At 38.9% G+C, this 17,744-nt stretch overlaps 1 protein-coding gene across 2 annotated transcripts; it reads left to right on the top strand.

Moving 5' to 3' along the window:
• Positions 1–13,502, top strand: mst1ra (macrophage stimulating 1 receptor a). 2 transcript variants are annotated; one of them, XM_080890481.1, is made up of 21 exons: positions 1–91; positions 803–2,083; positions 3,504–3,674; positions 3,803–3,922; positions 4,024–4,194; positions 4,334–4,500; positions 5,615–5,744; positions 5,867–6,003; positions 6,104–6,283; positions 6,372–6,471; positions 6,587–6,817; positions 6,968–7,114; positions 7,213–7,375; positions 7,804–7,896; positions 8,158–8,343; positions 8,428–8,508; positions 8,606–8,787; positions 8,893–9,002; positions 9,833–9,998; positions 10,345–10,481; positions 10,802–13,502. In XM_080890481.1, exons 2-21 carry the CDS (start codon positions 887–889, stop codon positions 11,025–11,027), a joined length of 4,095 nt encoding a protein of 1,364 aa, XP_080746607.1. In that variant the 5' UTR covers positions 1–91; positions 803–886; the 3' UTR covers positions 11,028–13,502. The 2 variants fall into 2 exon arrangements, with proteins under 2 accessions (XP_080746607.1, XP_080746606.1); XM_080890480.1 differs by having other exon boundaries at positions 8,137–8,343.
• The last annotated feature ends 4,242 nt before the right edge of the window (positions 13,503–17,744 follow it).

Raw genomic sequence — 17,744 nt, 5'->3', positions numbered from 1 at the left:
TTGGTTTTTTTTTTTGACGTGAGATCTTAAAGGAATGGGGGAATTCAGTGCCAGTGTAAACTCATTGATAGAGGTATTCAGTCGCTGTCAGGTGAGTGGAACTTCACTAGCATACGTATCTCTGAGGGATTCAAATTTGTTAAAGAAGTTGTTAAAGATTTCTTAAATTTTATTGGTTCCGGAGAACTTTCAGCTATTGGTCCATGTTAATGATTCCTATCCAAACAGTTCGAGTTAATACAAATGATTCTAACTGTAGTAGTATCATGGTTTTCATTAGAAGTTATGTCATATAGTAATATGAAATTTACAGTAACGTAGTCCTTTATAAGCCTCCATGACCGTTTTGCACTGATAATAACTATTACTTTTGTGTATTTGACACATGTAATGTAGTTGTTACTCTGTATGTATTTTGTGTAGTTTTGGTGGGCTGAACGCTCCCATGGTTTCTCCACATGTTACAACGCGTTGTTTCTTGTCCGCTTTAGATTGTATCGTTATCCTCGCAAATTCTTGTTGGGTTTTACATGCCGTGACTGCGTATATTAGGTAATACTACCTTTTAAAATGAGGCATTTGCAGCTGAAGATAAGGAAATGCTTATTCAAGAGCCTCAAAAAGAAAAAGAAAAAAAGCAGCTGATACTTTCCTCCTTCCTCAGTTCTCCAGCTGTGTCTCAGATTAAGTAAGCTAAAATGTTTACAGTATGAAGTGGAGAATCTCGGCTGAATGTGAGAATCCAGTGGTACAGCTCCCTGTCTGGTAAATCTCAACATTCCTTCTCTGCTTTTTCTTGCAGAGCTCCCGCTGGTTCTCCAGAATGTTTTCTTTGAGAAAACTGTCTTATAGGTAGCATTTATTCACAGCAGACCATAAAGTGGAAATGGTCAGTTTGACTGCCTTGTTGACAGTATGGATATGGATGCTATCACAAACTGCCTTGGGGCAGCACACATGTCCTTCTACACCTCAGAGTTCCATAGATTTCACTGTAACATATTCCCTCCCCCACTTCCAAACCCAGAAACCAATACAGAACATTGCAGTGAACCCGGATAATGAACAAGTTTACATTGGATATCAGAATGCAGTAGTGGGAGTCAACAGTTCTATGAATAAAATATGGGAGGTGAAAACTGGACCTATAGGCAGTCCTGATTGTGAAACCTGTCTGGCATGCGATGTAGAAGTTCAACCCGAGGACCCAGTGGATACAGACAACGAGATTCTGCTTTTGGATCCTGCTCTAAATCTAGTTCCATACCTGTACATTTGTGGAAGTACTCGGTATGGGATCTGTTACTTTACTGACATTACCCTTGAAGCTCCTACACCTCAATGTTTATACACAAAAAAAAGGAACTCTCCAACCTACTGTCGTGACTGTGTGGCCAGCCCATTTGGTACCAAGGCCATGATCGCTGAAGATGGGCAGACATCATACTTCTTTGTTGCAGCCTCTGTCAATGACAGAATAACACAGACGTACCCAAGGAGGTCATTATCAGTGCTGAGGCCACTTTCAACTGAAGATGGCTTTGACATGGTCACAAACGTGACAGTGCTTCCTGGACTACGTGACTCTTACAGCATTAACTACATCTACAGTTTCTCTGCCAAGGATTATGTCTACTTTCTTTCCTTGCAGAGGGAAAATCCCTACAAAAACGATTCAGCTTTTCAGACTCGTCTGGGACGACTGTCTATTTCTAATCCAGAGATGTGGATGTACAGAGAGCTTATTTTGGAGTGTCGGTACGAGCCAAAGCGCAGGAGAAGAAGGACAGGGACTTTCAAGGGTACTGTTTATAATGGATTACAGGCAGCACATTTCGGGCAAGTTGGGAAGGACTTGGCTGATGAGCTGAGGGTAGCTGAGGGAGAAAATGTTTTGTATGGGGTGTTCGCGGAGGTAAACAAGCATGGCCAGCCTCAGAAGAACTCAGCCCTCTGTGCGTTTCCTTTAACTAAAATAAACCAAGAAATCGAGGCTGGTGAGGAGGCCTGCTGTAAGTCAAGTACAGAGCAGCTATCCAGAGGTCTCTGCCACTTCCAGCCATGTGAGAACTGCCCACATGAAGTGAGTAACTCTTTTTTTTATGCTCGAGTGTCATCAGAATATCACTATATGCCCATACAGGAAATGGTTTGTCCAGACAAGCATTGTATTATTAAGTCATTTGTGATGAGAGCAAAGTGGTTTACAGTACAGTATTATTATTTTCTTGAGCAATAAAGGATTGTATATTCAAAGTAAAACTAAAGTTAGTCCATAAATCTTGAAAATTAAAATGATGTTTGCCTGCGGTAAATCTGATGAAGGTGAGTGTGTGTGAGAGAGAGAGAACAGGGAGGGATGGATGAGTCACTGGTGTGACCTGCATGTTGCGACACCATTACTCTGTTTCAGTCACTGCTCAGTAAGTTTCAGTCTTTCTCAATGAAAAGGTGTGAACTGTTTGTAGTACAAGGCTTTGGTAAAAAAAACAGTTGCAGTTTCTTTTCATTTTAAAACAAATAACTGAGAGGACACAAACTGCCTCAGGGCAGCACACGTGTCCTTCCAGTCCTAGCAGGTCAGTGGATTTCACTGTGGAATATTTCCTCCCCAACTTCCAAATACACAAACCAATACAGAAGAGAAAGGTACTGGACGGTAAAGGCAGGTTCAGCCTTATAAGAACATGCACACCTCTCTCTTGAAACACCTTGAATGTAGCTATGGTTCCTCACGTCAAAATAAAATAAAGGTGTGGTCTTTCCTTTTATGGCGCTCAGTCTGTGTCCTTTGAGCTCCCACAGGCATGTACACCTACGGGAATGTGTGCCAGGAAACACAAGCTATAAATCCTGCTGATAAAAATGTGGAACTTCAAGGGGAGGGTCAGTGTTGGACTGTACTCATCTCTATTTGAGTAGGAAATAGGATGAATATGAAAGAAGTGAGGGGCAAGATTTTTACTTATTGAATCTGGTGTGTTCAATACAGTGAACTGCATTTCTATTTAAGCATTAAAGTCTGAGAAGCTCAAATGGTGTAAAAATTGGACATTGAAGTGAGAACTCAAATATGGGCATGCTGGGGCAGGTCAGCTTAATTACCTCACCAGTCTTGCAAATCCTGCTTTTTTTCTGGTTGCTGACCTTTTTTTTAAACCAGTCTAACTCATGTTTTGCACGCCCACCATGCAAATGTTTAGTTTCAGCAGAAGACAGAAACTACTCTGAGAAACAGTCACCAAGTCAACAACGCTGAGGTCACTGCTGTTTTATGACTTTCCACTCACGGCTTGTTAACATGACTGGAGGAAACTACAGCACTTCCTCTATAAATGAATACAATTAAGAATTTTTTTCCATCCCTTTTTCTTGTCACACAAACACGTCTTCATGTACCGGTACTTATTCTAGAATGAGCCCAGTGCTGATAGAGGCAGATATGCTGAAGATGAAACTCCTTGAGCTGTCCATGTGTAAACATGTTTTTTCTGCTTGTACAGAACTCTGATAGCAGATGCACTGATAAGCCCACTCTGGTGTCAAAGCCATACTACAGAGTCGATCTCTTCAACAGTGAGATGAGAAATGTACTGTTTACTTCAGTTCTGGTGAACACGATTGAGACTCATACGGTGGGCCATTTTGGCACGTCAGATGGGAGGATACTCCAGGTAATAACATGGTGTTGGGCTGGAGAGTACGCTGAAGTTTGAATGCATTATAAAGTACTGAATGTAGATGTTTTTGCTATGATTTCCATGAATCCTCGCGACATTACCTCTCTGTTTCACATGTTTAGGTGATTCTAAGTTCCTATAACCATATTATTTTTGCCAACTATTCACTGGGAGAGACTGCAGTTTCGAGGAACGCAGCTGTGTACTCTGAGGATTCACTTCTCTTTGTGGTTGGAAATAAGGTAACACTCGTAATACCTGCCACAGGTACTGCTTATCTCTTGATGAATTTTCCCTTGTATGTCTTTTATAACACCCTCATCTTACTCTCTCCACGATCAAGATGTTCAGGGTGCCTTCTACAGGACCAGGGTGTGCACATTTTAAGACGTGCCCCATGTGTTTGAATGCTCCGTTTTTCATGAACTGTGGCTGGTGTTCGGGAATCTGCTCAAGGCAGGAGGAGTGTAGCTCACAGTGGAACAAAAAGTCTTGCGGACCCATCATAACAGAGGTAGATCTGTCACTCTGTGTGACTCTGTGATAAGCCATTGCATGGTTAAACAAAATGAGTCATAAAGTTCCTCCAGTCACACTGATTATAAATACACATAATTAGCTACTGATTTATGTTGGTAATTTTATTTTTCCAGTTTTTTCCTAAAATGGTCCCTGCTGGTGGTGCGACTGAAGTGACGCTGTGCGGATCAGAATTTCAGTCTGTTCTGCGGCCGCCCATCATCAGTGGCAAAACCCACATCGTTACTGTGGGCTCGGGGACCGTGTGTGATGTCCTGCCTGAAAAGAGCAATAGTAACAGGTGAGTAGTTCAATCCCACGTGTAGTCCATTTCCTCGTGTTGGAAGTGCTGCTCAATGTGCTGCTCAGACTTAATTAAAAAATGATGGTATTGAGCTCTTTATTGGTTATATAACTGATGTATTATTTCAGACATATAAACTTCTGTTCTTAACATCTCAGTGACATCTTTGGTCAAATTTTTGTGCAAAACAATAATTTGGGGCTGATTGGCTCAGAGGAGGCAGGGAAAAAGATTACTGGACAAGAATGACAATAACAGCGTTGAGACTGACAGCGTAGTGATGTCAAGAACAGAAAAGCAACACTAAGGAAAACAGGCAGATGAGTAATGGATTGGATTTATATAGCGCTTTTCAAGGCACCCAAAGCGCTTTACAATACCGCTATTCATTCACTCTCACATTCATACACTGGTGGAGGCAGCTACAGTTGTAGCCACAGATGCCCTGGGGCAGACTGACAGAAGCGAGGCTGCCATATCGCGCCATCGGCCCCTCTGGCCAACACCAGTAGGCAAGTAGGGTAAAGTGTCTTGCCCAGGGACACAACGACCTGGACAGAGAGCCCAGGGATCGAACCGGCGACCTTCCGGTTACAGATGCGATTCCCAACCCCCTGAGCCACGGTTGAGTGATTACAGTTTGTCCTTATTGAATTTAGTTGTCCTCTTGGGTCTCAGAGTACAGGCTTATTTTTTTTCCTAGAGTTTCCAAAAGTAGAGTAGAAGGTAGAGCCTTGAGCTATTAGGCCTGCTCCTGTGGACTCAGTTCTAGTTTGGTTTCAGGAGGCAGATTAGATATATAAGTTTTCCTGAATGAAACTTTTCATAGCTTTAATAAGGGCTGATCATCGACCATAGTCTTGTATGCTGCTATACGCAAAACAGCTCGGGGAGTTCTCATAATGCTCTGAGCACTTAACCTTGACGACCCTCTTTTCAGTCGCCACTCGTAAATATGACGCTCTTGCATGTCATTAACTTTTATCTTCTCTCTCACATGATTTGTCTTTTATTCTGTTAGTCGTTTGTTATCCCTTTATGGGAAACATCAGATGGCTCATATTCTCTCATAGAACTAACAGACATGCCATTCCCTGTGTCTCTAATACAGACTGGTGTGCAAAATCAGGGAAGAGACACCAAACCAGGGACTCAACATCACTCTGGAAGTGAATGAGGGAGAGGTGGAGGGCATTTTCTCAGTTGAAGGCACAGCTCAGATTTCTGGCTTGTCATTTGTGGTGAGATCAATTTTTAAATGGCACCACCCTGTTATAAACTCTCTGTTTTCTAATTATCAGAAATAATTTCTGTAATGCATTTTGGAATCACGATGTGATTTACTTTGTGTGTTTCTTATTAGACACCCAGCATAACAGAAATCAAGCCTGATTACGGGCCCTTGTTTGGAGGAACAGTGGTTACATTAACAGGCAGATATCTTAACACAGGAGTAACAAGAAATGTCAAAATTGGAGATAAAAACTGCACCATTCAAAAGTGAGTAACATAGACGCTACAACACATTGGTTTTGCTGTGCATTTAAGCAGGTAGCCTTAGTTATGTATAGTTGGTTATTTGAATTTCTATTGCTTTCAGTGTTTCTGAAGGAAAGGGGACTTTGTCTTCAATCGTCTGCCACACAGAAGCTGCTGAGGCTGTTGGGGAACTACCTGTGAAAGTCATTATTGACAGCCTTCAAGTGAATGACACTAAGATGTTTTCCTACAAGAATAATCCTGTTATAAACTCTGTGTTTCCGAATTGCAGTTTCCAAAGGTATGACACTAAACTGGTCTAACTAATAGGCTTACCACCAAGTTCCTCATCAAAACTAGCAGGCATGCTAATTTATATTGCCTTACAGAGGCTCCAAGCTGGTGATAGAAGGTCAGAATCTTGATGTTGCTAACAAAATTGTGGTTGAGTACACTCTGAAATCTCACTTCAGTGAGCGTCTTCAACGGGTAAGTAAGGTTTTGTAAAACTTTACTGGGATTTTTTTCTAATGCAGTTACATTTTTCAGTTAATTAATTTTAACTTGATTGCAAACAGCATATTATTTTTTTGTTTTACCTCAGGTTTGCAGTGGCACAAGAAATGCCACACACATGGAGTGCTGGGTTCCTGCTTTTCCAGAACAAATTCCAGATACCATTTTTAAAACTGGAGTGCTTTCTATTCACATAGATGGGGAAAATGACGCCTGGAAAAGTAACTTTTCCTACTACCCTAATGCCCAAGTCATTCCCTTTGAAAACGATGACAGTATATTACTTCTAAAACCAGGAGAGGACGAGGTTTCACTGCATGTATGTTCACACACTCATGTGCAGTTTTTCCTGCTCTGTCATTTGTTTGGCTGTTTGTACAAAAACCTCAGGAACAGTAGTTGCATTCTTCACAAGACAACAATTACTGCTTGTGTTTTAATATTTAAACCCTTTTTCAATTTGTAACAGCATAAAAAATTGGATGCAGTACAAACATGTATGAAGATCACAATGACCATTGGTGATGCGGTCTGCAAAGCGCAGGTTTTGCAAAATGAGCTGACCTGCAGGATTCCTAAAGGCCTGGTTGTTCCCAGCAACGGGCTGCCTGTTAGGGTAAGAATCATCTGTTTAAGCCATCCTAAATCACTTATGGAGACTCATATTTAAATAAATGTATTTAACAAGAGGGATCATATTTTCCACTGCTGCAGGTGTTTGTGAACCATGACGTTTATGATATGGGTACAGTGCTCTTTGATGACAGCTTCAACAACAATGCGATTGCAGGCATTGTCCTGGGCATCATTGCCGCACTGGTAGTAGGAGCTGCCCTTGCATTAATTGTTATGATTAATTTAAGGAAAAAAAAGAGAGGTGAGAAAGACTTTGCTATTTTGTGATGCATTTCAATAAACTGACATACTTTACTAAGCAATCTTGCAACAAATTTTAATTACATGCATCTGTCAGTCGTTCTTAGCCGACCTTCGGCTCACCGGTGCTTCACACATTATCCTCAGTGGATTCTTCCCTTGTGTCATTCACAATTTAGTAAAAAAAGTTATATATAAAAAGCTCTACATGGCCAAGCTCATGACATAAGGTTTCAGCTAATCCACTGAGATCATATTCTAGCAGGTGGCATGAAGCACCTTGTAACTGTGTATTCTAAAAACTGTTATAAAAATGACCATGCTATTATTTTAAATTTATATGCACACCTTCAGAATGTATTTTGTCCTGTCTCTCTCTATGATTTTTCTTTGTTAACTGATTTTGATTGATTGAATTCTCCCCTCCAGCCACCATAGAGAATCGCTTATCAGCGATGATGTCACATAATCTACGCCTGAGCAACAATAATTCTTCTTCTCCAACAGATGACTACAGACAGGGTGAGAGATTCAAGCCATGAACTGATTCAGTTTAATGTGTCAAAGAACAACCTGACTAATAAAGTTATTTAGGAACATTTATTATTATTGAGGAACATTATATAAACTTGAGCATAGATAATCTTTTTTTTTTATCCCAGTCCATTAAATACTTTCATGCTTTTCATTCTTCGCATGTACTCAGATTTTATCAGTTATTTATTTGCCTGTTTATGTTTTTTCTCTAATGCATTACAATAGATCTTTACTATCAAACTTCAGGTTCAGCAGGACTGGCTTTCCAGGGTTTATTGTACAGTGCCAGCTCTGATCATCTATCTGTTCCTTTGATGCCACGAGACAATATCTCAATGGTTAGCCTGAATTCCAATATTCTTGAAGAGGTCAAAGATGTGCTAATCCCACCTGAGATGCTCTCAATTGAGGATAGTCAGATTATTGGCAAAGGTGAACCTCAGTATTGTACAATTGTTATTACTAATTTGCCAATTTAGCACAGAATTCCTATAAGGCAATTTTCTTCTAATATAGGTCACTTTGGGACAGTTTATCATGGATACCTGTTAGACAGCAACAAGAAAGAAATCCACTGTGCTATTAAATCACTGAACAGTAAGTGAATATCAGTTTATTTCATAAAAGAAATTGGTGTTTTGTGAGCTGCTGGCTGGTAGATTAAAGTATTTTATTATATGTGTTTTATTAACAGGGATAACAGATTTCCAGGAAGTAGACCAGTTCCTCAGAGAGGGGATCATTATGAAAGGCTTTAACCACCCTAACATACTGTCACTGTTGGGTATCATGCTGCCCAAAGAAGGGCTCCCCCTGGTGGTTCTGCCATATATGAAGCATGGAGATCTGCGCCATTTCATCCGTTCTAAGAACAGGGTAAATTAAACTGTGGGGACTGTGAAGATGCTCTATTCACGCCATTACAAGTTTTGTCCTTAGATCTCTCTTTTTTTGTTTTTACAAACTCTTTGTCCTTTACAGAATCCAACAGTGAAAGACCTGATTGGGTTTGGTCTTCAGGTTGCCAGGGGAATGGAGTACTTAGCCCAAAAGAAATTTGTTCACAGAGACCTGGCTGCGCGTAACTGCATGTGAGTGTGACTCATGCACTGATTACTGGCCTTGATATGAAAGACTTTGACTCACTACAAGCAAACGTATTTGTTGTTGGCCATAAGGGGAAATAATTCTGCAGTTTTAGCCGTTTTAAATTTGTGAACACATTGTTGTAGTCAGTTGTATATAGCAAAATGAAATTATTTCATGAAAATAATTTGATGTTCATTGCAAAGATTGTTAATAAATTCATCAGCTTTCAGGCATCTTTTAAAATTATTAGTTATTTTCTGCAATGTTAAAAAAAAGTATTAGATAAAAGTGACAAATGTACATTAACATGATTTTGAAAAAAAAAATCATTTTTATTTTAGATTCTTTTTTCTACATGAAAGATAGTTTAGATCAGAGGTCCCCAGCCGTTTTTGCATCACAGACCAGTTTATGTCCGACAATTTTTTCATGTACTGGCCTTTAAGGTGTTGCAGATGAATACAACAAAATAAAACAAGTACCGATACCAAAAAAAGGAAAATTTATTCATAACACACGGGAAAAATAAAATAAATAATAAAAAACGCTAAAAAGCCCGAAAACCATAAATTTCACACCCGAACCTTAACTCTCACGGCCCGGTACCAAACGACTCACGGACTGGCCTGGAGGTTGGGACCGCTGGTTTAGATGTTAAACACATAGCTTACTCAACATGTATAAGCTTACACCATTAGATCTCATCATAGAGAACATGGTTGATATTCACTGACACTCGTTGTACACGTGCTAGTCTACATGTTAGAAATGTAAAGTAGAAATATGTTATTTGAACTAGATAGTCCATTCTTAAGATGTTTTGTCTTGACAGGCTGGATGAAAACTTCACAGTAAAGGTTGCTGACTTTGGTATGGCAAGAGACGTCTATGCCAAGGAGTACTACAGCATTCAAGATCACAAAAGGGTGAAGCTCCCTGTAAAGTGGATGGCCATCGAAAGCCTGCAAACACAGAAGTTCACAACCAAGTCTGATGTTGTAAGTGTGCCTAATTAATCAAGCCAATGAAGATCATTTTAAATCAGGGGTGCCCAATCCCGGTCCTCGAGAGCTACCATCCTGCAGCTTTTAGATGCATCCTTGTTCCCACACACCCGAATCAAATGAATGGCTTGTTATCAGGCCTTTGCCAAACATGATGGCATGCTGAAGAGGTAATCAAGCCATTTGATTCAGCTGTGTTGGAGTAGGGATGCATCTAAAAGCTGCAGGATAGTAGCTCTCGAGGACTGGGATTGGGCAGCCCTGTTTTAAATCAATCACTCAACCAATCAATCAATCAATCAATATACATACAATATATTATTCTTTATCTGTTTCACAGTGGTCATATGGCATCTTACTGTGGGAGCTGTTAACCAGAGGTGCTAGCCCGTATCCAGAGGTGGACCCCTATGACATCACGCAGTACTTGTTGAAGGGACGTCGGCTTCTGCAGCCACAGTATTGCCCAGACACCCTGTAAGAATTAGCACCCTTTCACTATCCCGTAGCATATGGGCATTATTAGATAAGATAACTCTTTATTGTCATTGCACAGTCATACATAGTACAATAGTGCAATGAAATTGGAAAACTGTCCTACGTCGGCATTATGTAACGTTGATGTCTTTAGTGGCCTCAATTCCACCCTGCATACCTCTAAATCACAGGGATTTAATCCTATGCTACTTTGTATTTGAGAAAAAACAATGCCCGTTATTCAGTAGTGTCTTCACCTGCTTACTCTTTTACTTACTCAGCTTTTCATTCAATAATTTACGCAATTATTCATTCCACAGCTATGTAATCATGCTGGCGTGTTGGGACCCGGAGCCTGAGTGTAGACCTACCTTCCATAGCTTGGCTACCGAAGTGCAGCGCATCCTGTCCAATCTGAAAGGAGAGCACTACATCAGTTTGAAGGTTACCTACGTCAACTTAGACCAGCCAAGGCCTTACCCCTCCCTAGTTGGAAGTGAAGCCACAACCTCAGACTTGGACACAGACTCTAATGGTAGCAGCTGAAGGTGCAATGACACAAAGCTCTTTGGCAGGATCACGGCATCCAGAGTTGGAAAACATACAAGAGAAAAGGACAGCTTATAAAAATGTTTATGTGTATAAACCCGAGCACGCTGAACATTTTGCTACTGATTTATTTGACACTGTAGGCATTATAAACTCTAACTGGAGGGAAAAACCCCACTGGAAGATTCATACTGGTTACTAAATTTTTTTTGTGACAAAATAGAAGCAGCATGCTGACTTATTTTCTATAACACGAGCGTGAATGAGACAAAATGAATGTAAAATAGAGCCTTGTTCTTAGACTTGCAGAACAGGGTTGAGTGGTACGTACATGGTGTTATTCACACATATAGTACGTGTCTCTAAATGTCTCTAAATCAGTACCTTAAACTTTGGGGGCATATGAACAGAGACTTGTGCTCAGGGGTTAACAGTTTTTATATTTGCACCACAATTGTTTTGCCATATGGGCTAACTTAAATTGTTTTATTTAGGTCTGTAGCATGTAGATTTAAAAAGAATACACGTGTGCATCTTACATCACACATGTAAAATAACTCAGTCGACACAAATTTGGAGCCGCTCATACAAAAAAAGCTCTGGGCCCAGAGTTATGAAAGTGAGCTTTTTGTCCTGTGTGGAAACACATCCATGCTTGTAATTATCACTAGAGGGCAACAAATGCCTTATTCTGAAGAAAACTTGAGTTGCTGGTGCAGTGATGTTCTGCACTACAGCAGTCGTCTCCACACAAAGGTGCCGCACAATCGGTACAACTATATTTAACTAAACCTCAGAGAACCAGATTCACAGTTTCACTGAGTGAATGTAACACATTACGGTCTTTTCATTTCAATCAGCAAAATGTAACCTGCAAAGCATTTTGATGAATTTCTGTGTCTTTTGCTTTTAATTAAAATAATCTCCATAGTACATAGGACATTTGAAGGTCATTTATTATATGGGCACTGATTTTAATCTTCTATACTGACGCTGTAATGTGGTTTCAAACTGATAGTTTATTTTCACGGACTAGCTTTCCACCAAGAGCAATGAATTCAGTTCAAAGATAGTTGAGTTTTGTTATTGCTCCATTTATTTTTGTTGAACCAAAGACCGATCGGATCTTTTCAGTAGCTTCCACAGTCAAGCGGGGTTTTATACAAAATGCTTGATTCCATATAATCTTCTCCAAAAAGTCTTATTGTGAATAAACAGTATGAAAAAAAAACCTACAGCAGATGGGCAAACAGGAACATTCCAGCTTTTTAAAAAATCAATTTAAAATTTTATTCAGAGCACCGCAGCAAGTACAAAAGTTCTTCATGAAAGTGGATCGTCAAAGCCAAAGATGAAAATGATGCTGAGTGCATTGACACAGGTCTGAGGCAGTGCAGCGCTTGTTCTCTGCCAGGTAGATGAGAGGAAAAACACAAACTGTTTGAGTCTGAATAATGTTAGCTCAACCAGAGTGAAAACTGCATGCCTCTACCTAATCTGTGTATCTAGCATTTGTAATACTCTATGAATAATTTATGGATCTAAATAAAGATTTTCTTTTTCCATCCCTTGCCTTTAGGTACTGTAAAGGTGGTAGCAATAATGACAAGCTCTGGTTACACTCAGGTCCAGATATTGGGGGGAAAAAATCTAATGAGCTGGCCTAAAGACTAAAGAGAATCTGTTTTTTCCCCCCTATGAACATTGTGTAAGATGCCTTTATTTAAGTCATGCTGAAGCATGCATAGGATCTATTTTGATTGTATGCTACTAATGACCTACAGGAATTTAAAAAATGGTTTTGTTATCAACCTTTTCTATTCAGATCATTTTAAAAATGTATTTTTAGACAGTATGTGATGAGCACGAGCTCATGCAGTAAGCACTCAAAGCTTCAACTCAATGAACCTAAAGCAGTAGAACGACACAGCACGTAGCTTAACTGTTCCTCAGACTCAGGGTTAAGCTTTTTTAGACAAGCGCTATAAACCATCAGTCTTTACAAAAAATATAGATTTGTGACATAGCATGGATTTTAAATAAAAAGTGAAATCAATTTTGGGAACGAAAAAGTTTTTTTTTACATTGTTTTTCTTATGATATGGAAATCAGAGTGATTTTTTCTTCTCCTGTGACAAAATTTCTCTTTGCGTGTTGATTTCGGCAGATGTGCTGAGCAACTGTCAGGTGTGGCACTACAAAAAGACACTACAAATGTGAAGTATGTTGGAAAAAGTGAAAGTAAATGTGCTCGGCCGACTATGTGTGAATAAACAGATCTCTTAATGGACTTCAGTTGAAGCCACAGTTGACTCATTTGTTGCTTACTGAAACTAAAGAAACTGATGACCGGCACTACCACTAGGACATCTACATAGCTTAAAATGGGTTGCCCTGTGATCTGTTACTGAATTTTGTGTAATTGGTGGCCTTGCAGAAGGATTTTAAATAAAATGCTCCTAATATTTCCGAGATTGATGTTGATGTTCCTCAAACACATAATCCCATAATCCAAATTATGCAACGTGAATGTATTTTCTTTAGAACGTACCCATGTTTGTTTGTTTTTCACACACATACACGCACACACACGAACAAAGCAATCTAATAAATTTCTGACTTACTTTTCAAATCAGATATACCAAACATCAGGGAAACCTCTGTTTCCTGATGTCATAATGACTTTAAAGTTGAAATGAATGCTGTTTGCAACCAGCAACTCCAAATGTAAATGTAAACGTGGCATTAGTCCATACCAGTTTAAGCCTGAGGACAGAACAATAGCAGACATTGGTATTTTTTCCAACAGGAGCTTCTTGATGCATGCTCAGCCATCCAGGTAAGTAAATGTCAAAAAGTTGTGGATATTATGTTTTGAGTTTCCCCAACCTTATAAACAGTAAATATAGTACATGTAGTACGTATAATACACATTAATAATTAGGAGGAAAAGAAGTTAAATGATGGAGGGGCAATCATTAACGAATATTATTGTATAACTAACAATACAATTTCAAAGCAACCCTCAGCATAAGCACATCATTTCAGCTGGTCTGTTTATTCAGAACCACTAAATACTGAATGTTCCTCCTTCTCTTTGCACACACAGCCACACAAACACCTTCCTATCCAAACCCACAGTGATGGGGAATAGCTCAACTGAACAGAGAGCAGACCCCTAAAGTGTCTGGTCTAAAATTCCTTTTGTTGTCTACAACAGTATATATTTATAAATAATTTAAACTTTTATTTCACACTGCCCTGGTTTTGGAGCAGAGTTGGTTGAAATCTGCAAGTATCATACAGCAGCTGTTGTGTGATCTGTGGCAAACTGGACCAGAGAAGTAACAAACTTTAAGATTTCAGTGGATCTAAACACATAACAAACATAATTTGCACGCTTACTTTGTGTATTCAGTTTCATAGCTAAAATAAAATAATGATAATTTAGTATAAATTAAATAGTTTCATAGATATGCAATGCAAGTTCACTGTAGAATCTTCCAGAATAACTGCACATGAATAGAGACATTTTTGTTTAAAATTAGAAGCTGAAGGAACGGATAAGGTGCCAAATTCTAAATGTTCCACTGTTTGTAATGTCACGGATGCAGTTGCCAGTTTATTTTGGCTGATGATGATGAGCTGAGTGACATGTTCAGCATTTGCTTTTTATGTTGGAGGTATCTGATCAGACACACTCCTCTGAGTTTTTTAATATACAGATAAACAAGAGTGAATTAAAAAGAACTGCATTTGGAGACTCATCTTCAAACTCCAGAGAGGCAACAAACTTCTGCAGAACAAGCTTCCTGCGGTTTGTCTGTGACTGATATAATGGTAATGATACTGTATGGTGATTTAGTGAAGTTGCAAGTGATCTGCATTACATCACTTGGTATAAAAAAGGCCGGGGAAGTGAGAGAAAATAAAAGAAACTTACCTGATTCACAGTTGTTGAGCTACTCCCTGCAGCTGTTTGGGCTGTGCATGCAATTCGCAGTCTGAGGTTTTCATCATTGATCAAGGTCTCCCTATTTTTCAAGATGTTGCTCAGAAAATAGAAAAAAACTGGGCTGAGAGAGACAGAGAAAGGAAATATGACTCTATAACAAGACTGTGCAAGCTTAATTACTTACTAATAAGTTTGCATAAGGGTCATCAGCTTTCTTCTTGTTTACCTTTGTATACATTCATGTAACATTTAATAAATCAAATTTAAAGTCTTCTGTATGACATAATATTTACTCAATATTTCAAATTACAGCATATTATGCAGTCAAAAGGAATGAATTTCACAGTGCTCTAAAGTGCTTCATTTTTATTTAATTGCAAAATCATACATCATAGGTGATCTGGTATTTTCATGATACTATTGAAATTGTTCCTAAGTAATGGACTAATGTAACTGAGTCCTTTGCATGTTAAAAATCCCTCTTTTATTTTCAGAATATCTTGCATACATGTTGCACGCTTTCGCACGTCTGTTCTCTGAACTCAGTCCTCTATCCTTGAGCTTGTGTACCATCAGTAGCTACCTGAATAGCGAGGCAGTCTTCCTCCCTCTCCCTTGCGCTTCTCCATTGTTGCAATGCATTCAGAGGGAGGATGAGGAGTTGGGAGGTCACAGATGGAGAGAAGTGTTCTGTTTGTTCCTGTCTCTGCTCTCTGAGTGAATGTCTCCACAGATGGGATTATATTGAAAAGCAAACACAAATTTGCAGAGCAATGAAAGTGCTTTAGAACCACAAGGCCATGTACACAGTTAACCGTTCTTGTTTTTTTCCCCCATTTGGAGTTTTTCATTAGCCGTCATCAGTGCGCTAATGCATTTTCTGGCTTACAAAACGCACATGTGGATTACAGTATTCATCCACATGCTGAATGTGTTATTATGATAACAAAACAAATCTAATTAAATGTGATTAAATATTGAATGCATTCTAATACCATATCCAGTCTTTGCCATCAAAACTCATGCACTCTGATGACTCAGTGGCACGGGTAACCATGAAAATGTATATGCACATAGAAACTCTGAACATCATGCGTACGTTCCTACAGTTTTAACTTCAGTCACACAGATTCATTGTCCCTGACTCCTTTTATCCTCCTTCTATTTCAGTGGATAGGCTCACAAAGTTGTGCCTACTGTGAATTCCTGGTTAGAATTAGCTTCCATAGTGACAGCTAGAAGGTATTTTTTATGTATATGCCAAATATGTTATTATATAACTAAAATAATGGAGAATTCCTTTTAGCTGATAAATACTTTCTTTAATGTGAATGTGTGATAAAATACTGTCAATAAAATAAATTATGTTTGTTTTTATTTTACCATCAAGTTTACCATCATTTAATGGGTTTAAAACGCGATTAATGTGATTCACCTTGCAAACCTGTGTGTGATTTATAGGTATTCATGGGCATGCACTTCTTTCATGCTGGATATGTGCTTTGTGCATGCATTATATCTTATTACTGACTTTATTATTATTGAACAGGCTAACCGTTGATGCACCAACAAAGGGAAAAACACAATGTTGTCCTTTAATGTCCTATTAAAAATATAATAACATAGAGTGAAGGAAACGCGTCATTACCTTAGTACAATGATTTAATAATGTACATTAGTTGCTCATAATTACAATAAAAACAAGTTCTTATTCAGCATTCTTATTCTGAATGATGTGACCTACTTGGCACTGTGCTGTTCTGTGCTATGCTATGCTTCTCCACACTGAGTTTGGTTATTTATGGATACATCTTTGGCCCATGGTGTTTTCAGGTGACAGAATAAAATCCTGAACTCATGGCATGCTAATGGCTTTCCTTTCTATTTAAACTTAAATATGGAACAATCAGACAGTAATACAACCCATAAGACAAACCTTAAACATCCAGATTGAGCTGAAATAAACTCTTAACACTTCAATCATTGTGACATTACATGACAGTTAGACAAAGTTGTTCCTAATTACATTAATGCAATGTGTCTTTTGTTCTCTTTACGGTGTCATAATTAGTTTAATTAGTAACACCTGTGGTGTTATTAACTACTTTTTCAGTCCAGATTGGCTGTTATTAAAAGGGTCTATTGCAAGAAGAACACTGAGTCATTACTGTTGTTCATCAAGGTTGTACAACAGAGAGTATAAACTCCATCAAACCAACCTCCCCAGTTATTAGGGCAAACCTAATACATGATGGACCTTAACCAAATTTCTTACAAACATAGATCAATCTGAGGCTTTCTTTGTGTTTATAAATAAGAAGAAATAAGAAGCTAAGTTAGCCCCTATAGTGTATCCAACACTAAAGGGAACTTCTTACATGTAGTCTCAGTACTTACTCTTGTATACATCTTTGTTCATCTGCAGGGCAGAGCAATTGATTTTTCCCAGCGGGCCACAATTAGGGCTTAATTGCAACATCCACTCTTACCAGTAACAGTTCATAAAGAGATCAAATTAATATTGAGCAGAACTGTGTTTAGCTTATTGGTGCAATCCTCCACAACAGTCCCAGTTTCTCACATGGCCCCCAGGAATCTTAATTGCTCACACCTGGTCTACTGTATGCTTTGTATATGTATACAGAATTGTTACACAGCTTCTTTTTCACTCTGTTATGGAGCAGCCTGAATTGTTTACATAAACCTGTAAATATTTGGACCATGGTTGGACAGGAAAGATGGGGTAGCAAAATTTAGAT

Source organism: Rhamphochromis sp. 'chilingali' (genome assembly GCF_963969265.1).
Source record: "Rhamphochromis sp. 'chilingali' genome assembly, chromosome: 9".
Classification (NCBI taxonomy): Eukaryota; Metazoa; Chordata; class Actinopteri; order Cichliformes; family Cichlidae; genus Rhamphochromis; species Rhamphochromis sp. 'chilingali'.
This window is presented reverse-complemented; position numbering and strand designations above follow the sequence as displayed.